This window comes from Vitis riparia, chromosome 19 (assembly GCF_004353265.1).
Source record: "Vitis riparia cultivar Riparia Gloire de Montpellier isolate 1030 chromosome 19, EGFV_Vit.rip_1.0, whole genome shotgun sequence".
Classification (NCBI taxonomy): Eukaryota; Viridiplantae; Streptophyta; class Magnoliopsida; order Vitales; family Vitaceae; genus Vitis; species Vitis riparia.
The window spans coordinates 9,531,401-9,550,799 of NC_048449.1; the positions used below are offsets into that span (position 1 = coordinate 9,531,401).

At 34.6% G+C, this 19,399-nt stretch overlaps 3 protein-coding genes and 1 pseudogene across 3 annotated transcripts; 2 read left to right on the plus strand and 2 right to left on the minus strand.

Annotated features, from left to right (window-relative positions):
* Nucleotides 1-1,114: 1,114 nt before the first annotated feature.
* On the minus strand, nt 1,115-2,766 carry LOC117908861 (oligopeptide transporter 1-like). The gene is made up of 4 exons (XM_034822655.1): nt 2,691-2,766; nt 2,315-2,582; nt 2,004-2,186; nt 1,115-1,923 (listed from the first exon to the last, which is right to left on the minus strand). Exons 2-4 carry the CDS (start codon nt 2,567-2,569, stop codon nt 1,303-1,305), a joined length of 1,059 nt encoding a protein of 352 aa, XP_034678546.1. The 5' UTR covers nt 2,570-2,582; nt 2,691-2,766; the 3' UTR covers nt 1,115-1,302.
* A 119-nt stretch (nt 2,767-2,885) lies between these two features.
* LOC117908862 (protein transport protein SEC13 homolog A-like) lies at nt 2,886-3,602 on the minus strand. Its single transcript, XM_034822656.1, has one exon. It carries the CDS (start codon nt 3,503-3,505, stop codon nt 2,936-2,938), a length of 570 nt encoding a protein of 189 aa, XP_034678547.1. The 5' UTR covers nt 3,506-3,602; the 3' UTR covers nt 2,886-2,935.
* A 7,192-nt stretch (nt 3,603-10,794) lies between these two features.
* On the plus strand, nt 10,795-13,635 carry LOC117908157 (annotated as a pseudogene).
* A 2,032-nt stretch (nt 13,636-15,667) lies between these two features.
* Nucleotides 15,668-18,604, plus strand: LOC117908158 (oligopeptide transporter 1-like). Its single transcript, XM_034821815.1, has 7 exons — nt 15,668-15,740; nt 15,873-16,318; nt 16,428-16,525; nt 16,647-17,219; nt 17,325-17,592; nt 17,702-17,884; nt 17,984-18,604. Exons 1-7 carry the CDS (start codon nt 15,668-15,670, stop codon nt 18,602-18,604), a joined length of 2,262 nt encoding a protein of 753 aa, XP_034677706.1.
* The last annotated feature ends 795 nt before the right edge of the window (nt 18,605-19,399 follow it).

A 19,399-nucleotide genomic window follows, 5' to 3' on the forward strand; every position in this document is an offset into this window, starting at 1 on the left:
CCACCCTTTCCTGCATGCATTTTTCAAAATGCAAGTTATGTCCTTTTTTTTTCCTTTTTTAAATATGAATATGAAAATGAAAGAGGACATATATGAAAATGAAAGAATTTTACAATTTATTTGCTGCCCGGATGCCTGAGAGAAATGTCAGTTCATGAACATCTATAATTGCAGGTTATGTTCAGTGTGGGAAGGCAAAGAAACCTATTCATCTTTTTTGCAAAGATGGAAGAGGTGGGGCTGAAGTGTAATGAGGTGACAGTGGTGGCTGTGCTTGCTGCTTGTGCTCATTTGGGTGTAGTTGATTTGGGGAAGGGGATTCACGAGTGCATAAATGGAAATGGGTTTAAGAGAAATGTCCATATTTCTACTACTCTAATGGATATGTATGCAAAATGTGGATGCTTGGAGGAAGCACGTAGAGTTTTTGAGGAGATGGAAGAACGGACTGTTGTGTCATGGTCAGGCATGATTGGAGTGCTGGCAATGCATGGAGAAGCCGAGGTAGCTCTAAGACTCTTCTCTGATATGTCCCAGGTCTGCATCGAGCCCAGTGGGGTCATTTTCGTTGGATTCTTGCATGGTTGTTGCCGCATGGGGGTTGATAAATGAGGGGCGCAGGTTCTCTGTCAGCATGACTAGAGATTATGGAATAATTCCCCAGATTGAGCATTATGGTTGTGTGGTTGGTCTTCTGAATAGCGCAGAGCTACTTCATGAGGCCCATGAGTTCATCAAGCCGAATGGGATTGTGAGAGGTGCTCTCCTTGGAGGATGCAGGGTGCACAAAATCAAAATATGTCAGAAATGTCATAAGAAGCAATCAAACATCTTCTTGAATTAGACCCGCACCCACTTATAATATGTGGTGTTATCAAACATCTATGCAGAGAGCAGAAGCAGGAGGGTGGGAAGCTTGTGAAGAAAACGAACCGGGTGGAGTTCAATGGCAGTAGATGAAGTGGTCCATAAGTTTGTGGCTGGGTGAGGAGAGCCATCCTGACACTGAGAACATATTCCAAGGGTGGGAAGAACTGCTGGAAGAAATGGGGCTAAAGGGATATGTGTAAAAATTTTTGATGTCCCATAAGAGTAACATTAAGTAGAAAAAATGTAGAAAAAATTTATGATTCATAAAAGATCAATAATATATGTGGGGTTATCGTATCTCCAAATGTTCTTGTTGAAATAGAGAAAAATAAGAAAATAAAAAGATAATATCCAGGGTCTTATTCCTACTGGAACTTCACACCATAAACACCACTAAAATGAATTCCTAGAAAGAAGAATACAAATTTGTTCTCAAATAGTAGGACAACCTTCAGCCACAACCCCCGGTGCTGTAGGGCATGAAGCCAGTGGGCAATGATCATCTGCTGCCAAACCCCACCAGTCCACACCAAAAATATCTTTAGATTGAAGGGCAAAGAAAATGATGATTCCCATAAAGGCAACCCCGGCATCTAAAGCTGCTGATAAGATGTAGGTGTGCTTGGCCCACCACTGCCTGTACCTGTTGTAAACATAGAAGTTGAAGAAAACTCCCACAATTCCCCACATCACAAAGTGTACAGCTCTAGCTGGTGGCATGTTTCCTGTAGCTCCTATGATAATGGGCATGTGGATGAGCCTGATCCATTTTTGGTTGGGGAATTTGCGTGAAAGGAACCATACTGGAACAGGGGCAAGAAAGCCAGCAAGGAAAAACCAATTCATCTCTGGGTAGACCCCCAACCTTCCGAACATTCTGAGTGGACCAATAACTCCCCATATGACTGAAGCATTGTAGAAAACGTCATCACCAGGGCATGTCCATGGACTTCCTTCTGGAAGCAAGGCTACATCGCATATATGCTCCACGGTTGTAAGAAGCCACCATGCTGTCCCAAAGTAGACGCTTGAAGCAATCACAGTTCCAACTAACTGAACACAGAGTAAAACATTTTAATGGGAGGAATTTAAAGTTAGTCAAAAACTGAGATATTGTTGGTAGGATGATTTACCTGAACGAGGAACATGGATCGGGGTGGGATCTTCATGTAGTGACCTAATTTGAAATCACTGAGAAATGTGAGTGCCTGCACCATGCTGATATAGCCATAGGTCTTGAAAACCACATTTGCAAGCGGTTTCCCTGGGTACATGAACCCAATAATCAGCTCTGTGATCACATTTAGCCCTGGTTGCTGCATAGGCATAACAACTTTGATTTAGGAATGAATGGCAATTCTTAATTGTGTTCTGGTTCTACAACTTCTCGAGTTCAACACACGATGTAAAACAAATAAACAAAACCCATGTAAAACAACCATGCCTGATTTGTCGTGGCCGTTATTATCCCGATGGGTAAGGTGAAAAATAATGCCAAGGCACAACATAGCAAAATTCCCCACCATGGTAGTTGAAGCTGCTTGTCGAAACCTTCACAGGCAAGGAGTGAAAGACCAAGCACTACAATCAAAATTGAATGAAACCACCATTGGGGGACTATTTTATAGTTCTTCTTCATCAGTCTCGTATGCACGTCTCCAAACTTCTCTCCTGCTGCTGCCCTCGTCTTAGTCCACATTTGCCAGATAGTACTAAACAATTTTTTTTGGGTAGAAAAACCATGAGAAGAATGTGGGGTCAACAAGGATTGTCAAGAAAATGGATTGAAGACAAAGCTAAGAATGTTAAGAAAGACTTACCTTCCATTGAAGAGTGCAACATGTGAGACAGAAGCTGCTAGAGTTGCAAACTTTACCCTCCCATTGATCACCTTCCTTGCCCACAGTCCATATTACAACTGTTCCATCCTGTGAAGCACTTGCAATTGTGGACTTTGGAAGCCCCAAGTTGGGTGCCCAAGCCACATCCCTTACCCAATCTGTATGCATCTGAAGAGCAGGGAAACAGTCCATCTTCCAATTCCCGTTGTATAGCTTCCACACCTTCACAGTATTATCACAGCCTCACAGCCACCAGAAACCAGCTTCTGAACAGGATCCAGCAGACCAGATCCAACCAGAACACCAGGGGCCATTGATGGGGCCCATGAAACTGAGGTTACTCCAACAGGGTGAGCTTGATCTATCTTTGTGGTGTCCCAAGCGCCATCAGACCTAGCAGTGAAGACAGAGATATTCCCATCAGAGGATCCACAAGCCAAGCAGAGGCCAAGTTCATGAGGTGCCCAGGCAATGGAGTTGACAGATGATTTATGATCACTGAAAACATGAGCTTGTGTCCAGTCATTTTGATTTCCTTCCTTCCAGATTATCACTCGGCCATCACAGGAACAAGAAGCAAGGATTGATCCAAACTTGGGGTGTGCCCAAGCAACCTGCCAAACAGGGCCTTGATGGCCAGTCAAAGTAGCAAGGTGTTGTGAAGCATTATTGCTAACACCAATTATCTTAACGGTGCTATCAGATGAAGCTGTTGCCACTCTCTTTCCATAGTAATCCATGGCAACATCATGGACTGTGTCCTGGTGACCTGTTTTGATCTTCTGTGAAGGCATCTTTCCTGATATCCCTTCTGGTTATCACTATAATTCACCTTCTCAACTTCCTTCAGCTCAGCTTCTTGGGTTCCTTCTCTTGACCTCCTAAGTTTTGTAGGTTGAGAACAAAAAATACCATTACCAATTGATTGGAAACAGGTTGATTTAACTTCCAAACTATTTAAAAACCAACAACTAACTTAGTAAAAGCAAAGCTCAAAAGAACAATTTAGGTGGGATTTGCATATGCTTCCTATTTTTAATTTTAAAAAATGGAAACTTCTATACAAGATATAAGAACTCTCATATAAAAAACCAAACTTCATCTTGTATTCTTGAAAATTCTTTTCATTTAAAAATTTAAGGAAGTGACTTTACTTCCTTAAATTTAAAATTTTTTGAATTCCTAAATACCATGTGTATATAAAAATTTTATATATAAGTTACTATTATTCTTTATTTTTAAAAACAAAAAATACCATGTGTATATAAAAAAATACGTATGGTATTTGGAATATATAAAGTGGTTATTTTACTTTTAAAAAGTAAGTTTGACAAAATTTTGATTGAAATGAAAAACATGATATTTTTTATAAAAAAATTTGAGGTGTTTTAAATTATTTTTTGTAAAGTGTTTTGAAAAATAATTGAAATTATGGAGAATATTTCACAAACTTTTGTATTGTATTATTTTTCATATTTGAATTCCTAAATAAAATTTTATATCTAGAAACAATTTAAGAATTGCTTTATAATACAATTCTTAGATATTTTTAACCATTCAACAAGAAATTATTAATTGTTTTTGTTTTAAAAAATTATTTGGACATTACAATAAAAAATAGTTTTCTTGGTAGAACATCCCACAATTTTCAATTGTTTTTCTAATGAAAAACAGATCAAAAAACTATTTTAAATACATTGATCACAAATTTTTATCTAATCTAATTTTTCAAGTCAATAATACATTGATTTGTGAACATGAAAAGCTCTCAAACACTATCTCACTGCCCATTCTTAAACCCTACAATAAAGTCTAAAACCCTTTGTGAACCCCGCATTTCGGCTCATGCGTTTCCCACTCGATGGCGAGCTCGATTTTGGTTTTGAAAAATTGATTTTATTTGATTAAGAAAACTGACTTGGAGTCGCCACTTATTTTTGTTTTATTTTTAAAGGGTAAACAAAATAAGAAAGAAAAACCCTAAGTGTGACTCCATATTTTGGAAAAGGTGGTCTGTGAAAAACCGGATCGGGTTCGGGGGTCAGGTTACTTATTGGGAAGGTACGGTAAAAAACCATAGCACCCCTCTAAGTCCCTAGAAACGGGTCTCTACTAATAGAATGAAGCTGACGCGGCAATCAATGAGAAAGTCAATGGATACTCACCTTAATCATGCATGACGTGGGAAGTAGAGCATGTATAAAGAATGAACAAAACATGAGGGGATGCGTACCTGGTCCTCCAATCACGAATGCGCTATCATGAAACAGGATTAGCGAATGACGAATCGATAAAATTATGCGCATGTCAGGGAACAGAGTAAATCAAACAAGGATGGTAAATAAATCAATTAATCAATCAGTCAGTCATAAAATCACATATGTGGGCCCCCACCAAAAGCCCGATTGATCTTGCTTGAATTAATCTCGCGAATCCCATTATTTCGAAATTATGAAGATTCATCATTCTTGCTTGTGTAAAAATCAAAAGAAATAGAGCATTATTTAAAAATCGGAGTAGAATTAAAGTTATTCGAGAGAAAACTGGATTTTTGAGATTTATTTGGAAATTAGAGTCTCGAAAATTATTTGAAGATTGGAGTCTTGAAAAATTAAATTTAAGAATCGGAATTTTGGATATTAAATTTGAAAGAAATTAGAATTTTGGAAATCGGAAATTAAGTTCGGAAATTGGAATTTTGAAGAATTGTTTAAAATGGAATTTCAAAATAAATAACTAAAATAATAACAATTAAATAGATTAATGTGAATTTTGGAATTAGAAATTAAAATCGGAAGTGGAAATTTTAATGAATTGTTTAAAATGGAATTTTAGAATAAATAAATAAGATAATAATAATTAAATAAATTAATGTGAATATTGGAATTTTTTAAAAATAGAAATTTAATTCGAAAATCGGAAGTTTTAAATGAATTGTTTAAAATTGAATTTTAGAATAAATAAATAAGATAATAATAATTAAATAAATTAATGTGAATATCGGAATTTTCAGAAATAGAAATTTAATTCGGAAATCGAAAGTTTTAAATGAACTGTTTAAAATGGAATTTCAGAATAAATAAATAAAATAATTAAATAGATTAATGTGAATATTGGAATTTTTGGAATTAGAAATTAAAATCGGAAGTGGAAATTTTAATGAATTGTTTAAAATGGAATTTTAGAATAAATAAATAAAATAATAATAATTAAATTAATTAATGTGAATATTCGAATTTTCAGAAATAGAAATTTAATTTGAAAGTCGGAAATTTTAATGAATTGTTTAAAATTGAATTTCAGAATAAATAAATAAGATAGCAATAATTAAATAGATTAATGCGAATATCGGAATTTTCAGAAATAGAAATTTAATTCGGAAATCGAAAGTTTTAAATGAACCGTTTAAAATGGAATTTCAGAATAAATAAATAAAATAATTAAATAGATTAATGTGAATATTGGAATTTTTGGAATTAGAAATTAAAATCGGAAGTGGAAATTTTAATGAATTGTTTAAAATGGAATTTTAGAATAAATAAATAAAATAATAATAATTAAATTAATTAATGTGAATATTCGAATTTTCAGAAATAGAAATTTAATTTGAAAGTCGGAAATTTTAATGAATTGTTTAAAATTGAATTTTAGAATAAATAAATAAGATAGTAATAATTAAATAGATTAATGCGAATATTGGGAATTTTTGGGATTAGGAGATTAAATTTAGAGATCAAGATGCTGAAAGATAATTTAAAGGTTGTTAGAAGGTGGAATTTTAAAATGAATAAATGAATAAGTGGATGGAAAAGTAATAGAGATGACGAGGATAATAATTAAATAAATGAAATGTGAGTATTAGAATTAAAATAATAATAATAATAATAATAATAATAATAATAATAATAATAAAATCTAGAATTGCATTTGAGAGTCGGAATTTTGAAGGTTTGTTAAAGGATGAGATTTTAAGATAAGTGGATAAACAATCGAATAGTAATAATAGCGGAAATAATAATTATTAATTAAATAAATATGGAAATTGAGATTTTGGGAAGTTAGGAGATAGAATTGAGAATCTGAAAATTATAAAGCCCAAGTGTTTAAAGAGTTGAATTGTTAAAAAAACTAATTTTATAAAATCCATTTTTTGTTTATATAGGCCTTGGAAATGGGCCATCAAAGATGGCCATATAAGATAAGATTATACCAGTGGGCTTAGGATATGCATGGGCTGACTTCACATAGGTGGGCCAAACATGAGGCCCTCCCCAACAATATATATGGGCTTGGGCTATATCTCAACGTCCATATCCAATGCAAGATGACCCAGGCCTTTAATCTTCAACAAGACGAAATCTTCCACCTGGGCAACATCTTCGGCATGGAGCTTCCAACATGGGTGCCGTGGTCGTCGGGGTTAGGGCCGCCTGCGATGCAGGTAGTGGGGAGGTCCTCGCCATGAGCGTCGGCAGTAGCTTGGAGGACGCGGGGCTCGTCATCCATGAAGGTGGCGCCACCAGCACCGGCGTCGTGGGGTCTGCGCGTGGCTGGCGTGTATCGCTTGAAGCTCCAGCACTGGATAGCCTTCACGGCTGGCATTCATCCCAACTCAGCTTGCATGGCTCCCTCATCCAGTTTTGCGTGCATGAGACTAAAAAAATAGGTTTGCATGGGAATGGTCTGGCTAGATGGGTAGTGAGAATGACGGGTCTTATTAGGTCCAGAAAGAATGAAATAATAAGGGTGATGGTGAAGAAAGCTACTAGCAGTGGGCACGAAGAGAGAAATGGGTTTGAACGGTTGAATAAATATGCAGCAAATGGGTTGGATGGAAGCTATGATGAGTGCGCATACACAGTCCTTATGCGCGCGGGTGGGTGAGTTTAAAAAATGAAATCAAAACATGAATGATAATAATCTCATATGAAAGCATCGGAACAGGGGCCAAAACAGATGGGAAACAAACATAGAACGAAAATGAACAAGCTCAGATTCTATAAAAATAAATGAAAACCCCCAACAAAACACCATCAAACGCCCATATAGGATCTCATATATATTCAGATAATGCTATGAAGAGAAGTGAACGTAATCGAAAGAAGGATACCTGAACCTCCGCCCTTCAAGGTGCTTCTCCTTTGGTTCCTTGCTCGGTCCCCCCTAAGGTGTCTTCCCCTCCAGATCCCCCTTCTCTGCGAATCCCCCCTTCTCTCTGTTTTCCCCCGCTTTTCCCTTTTCCTCTGCCATCACCCATCTAATCTGGCCGCCTCCTCCAGCTGAAATCCCGGGGTGGTCAGAAGATTTTAATGATGGAAAAATCCAGCTCCCTCTCTGGGGGGTCTACACCCTTTTATCTCCATCTCTCTATTCTAACTCCAAAACCCTAACCCTGACCACATTAATTGATCAATCCAGAGCTTTTTAAACCCTATTTTATGACAAAAATTAATTTAGAATGACTTTATTGTTTTTTTTTTATATATAATCCTTATTTTATGATTTTTTTTTCACTAGGCAAATGAACTCCAAATTAAATAATAATTAATGTGTTGGATTCATTAACGACTCTAGTAATTTTTTAAGAAAACTTAAAACTCAAGTAATGATCCAATCAATATTAGAAATTAATAAATAAATTTTGGTTTAAAATGATTTTATTATTTCTCTTCTACACAGAATCATTATTCTTTATTTTTTTTTAACCAAGTAAGCTCGCTCCAAATTAAACAAGACTTATGCGTTAAATTCATTAATAAGTTTGATAATTTTGAAAAATGATTTATTTTGCACATAATTATATTTTCATATATTTTTTCACTGTAAAAATGAACTTCAAATCAAGTGATATTTTGTATTAAATTTATTAATGAGTTGAACAATTTTTAAAAATAATTTGGAACTCAAAAAACTGATCTAATTAATTAAAATTAAATTAAATCAAAATATTTTAGAATATTATGTACACTAAATGTGGACATGAAACGAAAAACTTGACTCATTTACGTGTTAAAAAAAGTTAAACTTTATTCATAATTTATTTTAAATAAAATATTATTAAAAATTATTATTATTCATTTTTAACTAAATTTTTAACCCTTGCTTCTCTAATCCTATTACAAATCATAGTCATAGCCTGGTTAAGCTAATCCTACTATCATTATTTCTCTTTAACCCTAATAAATATCTGTTTGATGCAGAAATATCATAAATTATAAATAAATGTTGTAATGAAAATTTGTTTGATGCCAAAATGTTGGAAATTATGAATAAATGTTGTAATGAAAATCTCCAAAAACTCTTTGAGGATTAGATTTAATCATGGTTTTTTTTTTTAATTCATAGTTATAACTTATTTACTTACAAAATTTCCAAAAAGCCAATATGATGAAATAGAAAATTTATGGAAACCTCAAAATTATGGAGGATAATGAATTTGATAAATTTCCATATTATGAAAGAAAATCAAAATATCCTTATACTAGTAAAAAAATGTTTTAAATTCATATGAGTTTTTCAAAAGAATTTAAAAATAAAAAGTATCTCATTATAAAATTTCAATAATTTTAATAATTTTAATAATTTTTATAATACAATAATTTATATGCTATTAGAATCTTTTTTAAATAACTAATATAAATTAGCATAGAGTGATGAAACCTATGATTGAAAAGTGATCTAAAATAAACTATTTAAAAAAAAATTATATATATATATAAAAATAATAAGTAAGAATATTCAAGAGATTTTATAAATATTTTATTTATTTATTTTATCAATTTTATTTAAAATTATGAAATTAAATTTATTTTGATCTCAATATATTTCACACAACTTTGGATCTTTAAATACTAATTAGTTGAGAGTTAGTGTCTTGAAATAAAAACAAATTTAGAAGAGAAAGTATCATTGTTTTTCACAATCCACTAATTTATATATATAAAGTCAATGCTTCTAAATCAAGTAATTTTAAAATTTTTTATGCAACTTCTTTTAGGAAAAATTGATAGAATTTATAAAATTTCTTATAAAACATATTTATTTGAAATTTTTAATAAAAAAAAAGTTTGGAATTTTTTTTATTGAATTGTTTTTCCTGTCTTCCATATGTTTGAAATTTTTTTGGTTTTTTTCCATTCAACTAAAATTTTATAATAAATCATAAAAATTTTAAAAACAAATAATTTAAAATTTAAAAGCAAAAAACTAAAAAAATAAACACCATCTAAAATATATTTTTATTCTCCTTGTTTCCTGATGAATTCTTGACTCCAGGATACCCCAGAGGAATTACAGTTATCCTCACCTTGAAAAGGACAATTTCCCTCCTCTTGGTTGATGGAATTTAAACAAGAGCCAACAAAATTGGGTTGAGGCAATGAGTTTTTCAACTGTAACTTGATGTGTCACCTAGTTTGCTCTGCTCTTTACGTACACTTAAGTCATAATATTTTCCCTTAGATATTTTTTTATTAATTTAAAAATGATAAATTAATTTTTTTTGATAATTTTATTTAATATTATCAAGGGTTATTTCAAAAAATAATTATAGATTTATGAAAAAATACATATATTTTAAATTAATGATTTATAAAATTTGAAAAAAATTTTCATAGATTTTAAAATTAGTGAGGCAAAACCAACTTATACTTAACTCAAACAAATTAAATTTGGAATAATGGTGTTGAAACAAAGAAAATCTAAAAAATAAATACACATGATTCATTAAAAACCTCTGAATTGGTCAAGTTTGTTTATCAAAATCATTTGGGCTCTGTTTGGATGTTTGAAAAATAAGACAATGTATATGGAATTAAAAATGAGAAAAAATAAATGGAAAATTTAGAATTTAAAATTAATTAATATTTTTAACCAAACAATAATCCTATTCTTCTTCTTTCCCCGGTGCTTTACCTGATCTAAAACGAAAATCCAACTCTCCACATGCATCTGGACGTGGAGAAGAAAAATGGCCAGATCCATTGGATATTACGCTCTCTAGCTTTAGCTGGCACTGTGAACAATTCCCTGAATAAAGATGAAGGCAAATGCATATAGATAGGCGGTGTTGCAGACGGGAGAAATGGCTGAAATTGAACGTGGGTTTGCTCAGGACAAATCTCCAGAGAAGCATGTTAATGGTAGGCCTTTATACAGAAAATAGTCTTTTTGTTTCAGATTGTCATATATGATGGTCTATCATGATCTGGGGGCCTGAAACCATGGCTGAAGATTGAGATACTAATCATGCTGTGATTGATTGGAGCACGGTATAAAGTGCTTAATGATTGTCCAGTGGAGCAAGTGAGGCTCACTGTGCCGATAACAGACGATCCAACGCAACCTTGTCTGACTTTCAGGACGTGGGTGCTTGGCGTAACATCATGTGGGATCCTATCCTTTGTGAATCAGTTCTTTGGTTATCGCCACAATCATCTGTCGATTACGTCGGTTTCGGTACAGATACTTGTTCTCCCCAGAGGAAAGCTCATGGCTGCAGTGCTTCCGCGGAAGGAGATCAAAGTCCCAGTCGTAAAATGGCCGTTTTCGCTGAATCCAGGGCCTTGTAACTTGAAGGAGCATGTGTTGATCACCATGTTTGCTAATGCTGGAACCAGTGGTGTTTATGCAGTAAATATAATCACGATTGTTAAGGCTTTCTACGATAGGAGTCTCAATCCAACTGCTTCTTATTGGCTAGTACAAACTACTCAGGTAGATTTGGATTTTTTTTTGTTTTTGTTTTTGTTTTTTATCTGTCAATTAAGTAATTGTATTAGTTATGGCCTATGTTCATAAGGATTTTCTATCATTTCATGAATTCAGTTGCTTGGCTATGGATGGACTGGTCTGTTCAGGAAATACCTTGTGGACTCCCCTTATATGTGGTGGCCAGCAAACCTGGTCCAGATCTCTCTTCAGGTACATACATCTCTCTCCCTCTCCCAAGCCCTCTCTCTCTCTCTCTTGATGAACAGGGTTTTGGGTAAATTGCAGGACATTGCATGAAACATAAAAGAGAAGCAAAGGAGGACTCACCAGGCTGCAATTCTTTGTCATAGTGTTTATTTCAAGCTTTACCTACTACCTTGTCCCCGGCTTCCTATTTCCTTCCATCAGTTGCATCTCCATCGCATGTTTAATTTGGAACAACTCCATCACTGCCCAACAGATTGGTTCAGGCATCCACGGGTTGGGGCTTGGATCTTTTGGACTTGACTGGTCCACAGTTGCTGGCTTCTTGGGAAGTCCTCTAGCCACCCCTGCCTTTGCCATCGTTAATGTTCTTGTTGGATTTGCCTTAATTGTCTATATCATCCTCCCCATTTCTTATTGGGCAAATGCATATGATGCTAAGAAATTCCCTATATTCTCATCTCGCACCTTCGACTCAACTGGTCAGCCATACAACCTCACCAGAGCTTTGGACAAAAAAACTTTCTCAATTGATCAAGCTGGATATGATGCTTATAGCAAAATTTATCTCTGTGTCTTCTTCGCATTCTCATATGGGATTAATTTTTCAACTCTCACTGCTGCTATCTCACATGTTGCACTCTTTCATGGAAAGTAAGTCTCTTCAACATTATTGTTTTCTTTCCATTTTCTTGGCAATATTCCCCTCTCTTGATTTAATTTCCTTCAAAAATTTTGTTCTAGAACTATTATGCAAATGTGGAGTAAAACAAGGAGATGATCATTTTGCTGATGTGCACACAAGACTAATGAAGAAGTATAAAGTAGTTCCTCAATGGTGGTTCCACATTATCTTGATTGTAGTACTGGCTCTCTCATTTATTGCCTGTGAAGGTTTTAACAAGCAACTTCAACTACCAAGGTGGGGGATTCTGCTCTGTTGTACCTTGGCACTATTTTTCACCTTACCCGTTGGAATAATAATGGCCACAACAAATCAGGAATAGTCCTAAATATATATATAGCAAATGGGTTTGCTCAAATTCTAAACCAAGACACCGAAACAAGTAAAAAACCATTCCTAATTTTAGTTTTTCATGAGCAGCAACTGGGGCTAAACGTGATCACGGAGTTGATTATTGGGTACATATACCCAGGGAAGCCTCTTGCAAATGTGGCTTTCAAGACCTATGGCTATATCAGCATGGTGCAGGCACTCACATTTCTCAGTGACTTCAAATTAGGTCACTACATGAAGATCCCACTCCGATCCATGTTTCTCGTTCAGGTAAATCATGCTAACAAACAGCTTTATATCTCAGTTTTGTAACTTAATTTGAATTCCCACTAAAGTGCTTTATGAGTTTGGATTTTTGTTTGATTTTAGTTGGTGGGAACTGTGATTGCTTCGAGTGTCTACTTTGGCACAGCATGGTGGCTACTATCGACTGTTGCCAACATCTGCGACCGATCTTTGCTGCCAGAGGGAAGTCCTTGGACGTGTCCCGGTGATGAAGTTTTCTTCAATGCTTCCATCATATGGGGAGTTGTGGGTCCCCTCAGAATGTTCGCAAAGTTGGGGGTCTACCCAGAGATGAACTGGTTTTTCCTTGCTGCAGGCTTACTTTCCCCAGTTTCAGTGTGGTTCCTGTCGCGCAAATTCCCCAACCAAAAATGGATCAGGCTTATCAACACGCCCATTATTTTGGGAGCTACAGGAGCCATGCCGCCGGCTAGATCTGTGAACTATGTGACGTGGGTAGCAGTGGGACTTTTCTTCAACTTCTATGTTTACGGAAGGTACAAGCAGTGGTGGGCTAAGCACACCTACGTCTTATCAGCAGCTTTGGATGCTGGGTTTGGCTTTATGGGAATTATCCTTTTCTTTGCCCTTCAATCCCAAGATATTATGGGTGTGAACTGGTGGGGTCTGGAAGCAGATGACCATTGCCCGCTGGCTTCATGCCCTACAGCACCAGGGGTGACGACTATTTATATTTTCCTATGACTTACACTCCATTGAAATTTAAGGTAGTTATAGAGTCAATAATATAATAGAGAGATCTGAAAAAGGTAATGACTTTTACAATTAGCCTAAGGGGAGAGATTTATTTATTCATTTATTTTAAATTTATTTGTAAAATGGATTTGAGATCGAGCGCTCAAGTGCCTCAAGCATTCAGATTTGGCGTGCACTCTCTCTTATGCATTAATGCCACTCTTGGTTTGTTTCCTGCTTGTGAGCGCTCAAAAGGCCCAAATTTATGTGAATGATATTATTTTGGTGCCATTTCAAATGACTATATCTTGAGATTTATTGAGGAGATGATTAAAACTCCCACTTTCCAACCCTATCAATCTATAGTTGTATGCTAGTAAGCCGTTACTATGCTTTTTCAAAAGAAAAATCCTAAACTACTTCACTATTGTATTAAAATCTAAGTTATTTTTATTGGGTTTTATTCATTTAAAAAATAAAAGTCATGGCAATTGTTTTTTTAAAACATTTTCCTTCTTCATGAATATATATATACATAAATATATATTTAAAAACTATTCTTAAAAATAGAAACTAGGCTAAGTTCAAAGAATATATTTTAGTTGTTTTTAGTTTATTTTTTGAGGATTATTTTAAAAATATTGATACAAATATAAAAAATGATTAAAAATAATGCATTATAGATCAAAATTATTTTTAAAACATATTTTAAAATATAAAAAATAAATTTAAAAACATTTCAAGTTTCCAAACAATCTTCCTCTATAAAATATTATTGAATAATTTTCAAAATTTATTTTCTATAACTGTTTTTTGAAAACATTAACAGAGATATAATTTTATTAAGCCACACACACTAATTGTATCAGTAATAAGGTTTAAAATATTTGGATATATTGATATATCCAATATCCATGGACCCAGTAGGAAATTCGGCAAGATATATCCATCAATTGATATTTTATCAAATTTTCAATTTTTTTTTTGTTTTTGTTTTTTTTTTTTTTAGCATTTCAACCGAAATTTCATCTATTTGTTTTTTTTTTCAATTTTTGATAATCAAAGTAAATTGATTTTAATTATTTTATTTTTACATTTGATTTAATTTATTACCAAAAATATAAAAACATAATTTTCTTAATAGGTTTTTTTTTAAATAATCAATATATTTATTAAATATAAAAATAAAAACATTAAAAAAATTATATATATATATTATTATTTATTAGACATCATTAAATACATTTAAATTAAAATAGATCATAATTTTAATATTAAATATATTTTAAAATTAGACATGTTATCATAATATTATTGTAAAATAATATATAATGCATCACAATAATATATAATGCAACTTAATAATAAATCTGCACTTATAAAATTTATATTTTTTTTATCCATATAGAGGATATAATTATCAAATATGGTAAATTACATATATCATTTTTTTTAAATAACTTTAAAATGTCTATTTTTAATTTTCATATAATTTTATTATAGTTTTTTTTTTCAATATTTTCAAAATTTTCATTAATTTTTATGTTACTGATAATTTGTATCAAAATCTCCACCGATATATCCATAAAATCAAAATACTGATATATCCATAATTACCAATATTTTCATTATTGATAAAAAACAACCAGTTATATCTCTATCATAAGTTTACATAATCCATCACTTTGCCTATAAAAACATGAAAGAATTATTGCATTATCTCATGTTGGGTTCAACTGAATATTCATAACAAACAAAATTATTCCATATTGGTTTCAACTGAATATTGGTTAGTGTCCTAGTTTATTTTTGGCCATCAAGCTCAATTCCTGTCTGTTGGGAACTAATAATTTGTCTTAAAATAGAGAAAAGTACAGGAGATTTCTCCAATCGGACTAGATTTTATTGGGGTGTACAAACTGCTTCCCTGATAGTTGGGAAAACAAATTCCAACTGCCTAGGAAAAGATTGGAAACCTCACCTATATGTATATATACATGGGAATGGTGGTGCCGGAGATATTAAGGAGGAGAGGAGAGGAATGGCGGAATTTGAAGGTGATGCTGCTCATTCTGAGTTCTCCAAGAAGAAAGACATCGATGTCGATATTGCGGGTATGCCTATCTGCACAGACTAGACTTCTTATGATGAGGGATGAACCTGAAAAACGTCACATACTCTTATCATCAACAAAGTATATAATGAAAGGGAGAGGATGCTAATGATGCTGTGATTTGTTGATGCAGGGGAAAAAGAGGTCAATGACTGTCCTATTGAGGAAGTGAGGCTCACTGTTCCAATCACTGACGATCCGACGGAGCCGTGTCTGACTTTCAGGACATGGGTGCTCGGCCTAATATCATGTGTGCTTCTAGCCTTTGTGAATCAGTTCTTTGGGTACCGGGATAATCAGCTATCCATTTCATCGGTTTCAGCACAGATAGTTGTTCTCCCCTTGGGAAAGTTTATGGCAACAATGCTACCGACGAAACAGGTCAACGTCCCATTCACAAACTGGTCATTTTCGCTTAATCCAGGGCCATTTAGCTTGAAGGAACATGTGTTGATCACCATGTTTGCCAATGCTGGAAGCGGTGGTGTTTATGCAGTATATATAATTACAATTGTCAAGGCATTCTACCATAGGAACCTCAATCCAGTAGCAGGCTATTTGCTATTACAAACTACTCAGGTACATTTGGATTAATCATCAAGTGATTGGTTTCTCTTGCTTTTGATTTTGAGACATTTTATACATTGCAGCAACTTCATAATAATTTCTCTTCCCTCAATGAATTCAGTTGCTTGGCTATGGGTGGGCTGGTCTCTTCAGAAAATATCTGGTGGACTCCCCTTATATGTGGTGGCCATCAAACCTGGTTCAAGTCTCGCTTTTCAGGTACATCTCTTCCCAACACCGCCCCCACCCCCCCCCCCCCCCCCCCCCAACTCCTCTCTCTCACCCATGGAAACTTGTTTGGGTCTCTTCCTCATGGAAAGTGGTTTTGGTAAAAATGCAGGACATTGCATGAACCAGAAAAGAGATCAAGAGGAGGAGTCACGAGGCTGCAGTTCTTTCTCATTGTGTTCATTTCAAGCTTTGCCTACTACCTGGTCCCAAGCTACTTGTTTCCTTCCATTACTACCGTCTCCTTCATTTGTTTGATTTGGAAGAAATCCATCACTGCCCAACAGATTGGTTCAGGCCTCTCTGGGTTGGGCCTTGGATCATTCGGCCTTGACTGGACCACAGTTGCAAGCTTCTTAGGAAGTCCTTTAGCCACCCCTGCTTTCGCCATCATTAATGTCCTGATCGGGTTTTTCTTAATTGTCTATGTTATGCTCCCCATTGCTTATTGGACTAATTTATATGATGCTAAGAAATTTCCAATCATCTCCTCTCATGTGTTCGATTCAACCGGTCAGCCATATAATCTTACCAGAATTTTGGATAGTCGCACTTTCCAGATCGATCGAGCTGGATATAATGGTTACGGCAAAATTCATCTGAGTGTCTTCTTTGCATTCACATATGGCATTAGTTTTGCAGCTCTAACAGCTGCTATTTCGCATGTTGCCCTCTTCAATGGGAAGTAAGTATCTTCAACATTCTTAAGTAGTCATCTTTGTTCCTTTAATTTTTTGTGATTGAACTAACAATTTTCTCATGATTTTCCTTCTGAAAAAAAATTGTTTAGAACCATTATGCAAATGTGGAGAAAAACAAGGTCTGCGGTAGGAGATCAGTTTGGAGACGTGCACACAAGACTGATGAAGAAGAACTATGAAGCAGTCCCCCAATGGTGGTTTCATGTAATCTTGATTGTAGTGCTGGCTCTTTCATTCATAGCCTGTGAAGGTTTTAATAAGCAGCTTCAACTCCCATGGTGGGGAATCTTACTAGCTTTTGCCTTGGCACTATTTTTCACCTTACCCATTGGGATAATAACAGCCACGACAAACCAGGCATGGTTCTTTTACAAGGATTTTCTTTATTCTTTTTTATCACGCGTTCAACTTTTGAACCAGAACACCAAGTAAGAACCCCTTATAAACTTAATGCATTGATGTGCAGACACTCGGGCTGAATGTGATCACAGAGTTGGTCATTGGGTACATATATCCAGGGAAGCCTCTTGCTAATGTGTCTTTCAAGACCTATGGCTACATCAGTATGGTGCAAGCACTCACATTTCTTGGAGACTTCAAACTAGGCCACTACATGAAGATCCCTCCCAAATCCATGTTTGTTGTTCAGGTGAACCATACTAATGATAATTTTGTATCCTAGTTCCTAACTATGAATCATGATTCATGACTAAAATGTTTCAATTTGGCATCTGTATCGATCATTCAGTTGGTGGGAACCATTGTTGCTTCAAGCGTCTACTTTGGGACAGCATGGTGGCTACTTGAAAGTGTTCCCAACATCTGTGACCGAGCTTTGCTGCCAGAGGGAAGCCCTTGGACATGCCCTGGCGATGACGTTTTCTACAATGCTTCAATCATATGGGGAGTTGTGGGTCCACTCAGAATGTTTGCGAAGTTGGGCGTCTACCCAGGGTTGAATTGGTTTTTCCTTGTTGGCTTACTTGCTCCTGTTCCAGTATGGTTGCTGTCACGCAAATTCCCCAACCAAAAATGGATCAAGCTCATCCACATGCCCATTATTATAGGAGCTACAGGAAGCATGCCACCAGCTAGAGCTGTGAACTATGTGATGTGGGGAGCAGTGGGACTTTTCTTCAATTTATATGTTTACAGAAGGTACAAGCAATGGTGGGCGAAGCACACCTATGTCTTATCAGCGGCTTTGGATGCTGGAGTTGCCCTTATGGGAATACTCATTTTCTTTGCCCTTCAGTCCAAAGATATTTTTGGTGTGGGCTGGTGGGGTCTGGAAGCAGATGATCATTGCCCACTGGCTTCATGCCCTACAGCACCAGGGATAGTAGCTGAAGGTTGTCCTGCTATATGAGGATAAGCTGTTTGTGCTTCTAAATATATCATCTACTTATACGCACTCTTGAGAAATCCATATTAATTATTGTTTCTATAATTGAAAATGTTCATGATGATGCCCATTGTAAGATTCATTAGGAAGAAATGTACTGATATTTTCAAGATGTTCTAATTTTCATATCAGATTTGCCCTACTTTGAAGACTCTGAGCTTAAGTTGATGGAGTTACGAAGGAGAGAGGATGAGTTAAAAGGAGGATGTGAGAAACAAACTTAAAACGCAATCTTTGATGGAGAGATAAACATTACATCAAATGTTTGAGAGCAAGACAAACACCATCGATGTAACATAAATGCTAGCACCAAAGAACAACAACAACAACAACAACAACAGCAGCAGCAATAATAATTTAACAATGAAAATGAAATAGCTTGTCAATAAATCATACATCCTCTCCTCTCAACATCACCCACCCGCTTTGTCAACCGGGTAGGTCACAAGTTCTCTTTGCGACGTTTTCTCAAACATTATAAAGTAAGAATTTGAAAAAAAAAAAAGTTTATTCTAATAAGTTAAAAATAAATTCATATTTCTTATAATAAATAAACCAATAATAAATTTGTATTTATTATATAATATTAATAATTATTTGATATAATAGAAAATAAAATTTGTTGTAAGAGTTTTTCAGATATAAAATGTTTTACAATATAGTTGTACTTTGATATATGGTATAAAAGTAAATAAATAAATAAATATTTTATATTAAATAAATTAATCAGAATTAAAATAATTATATATTATTAAATTT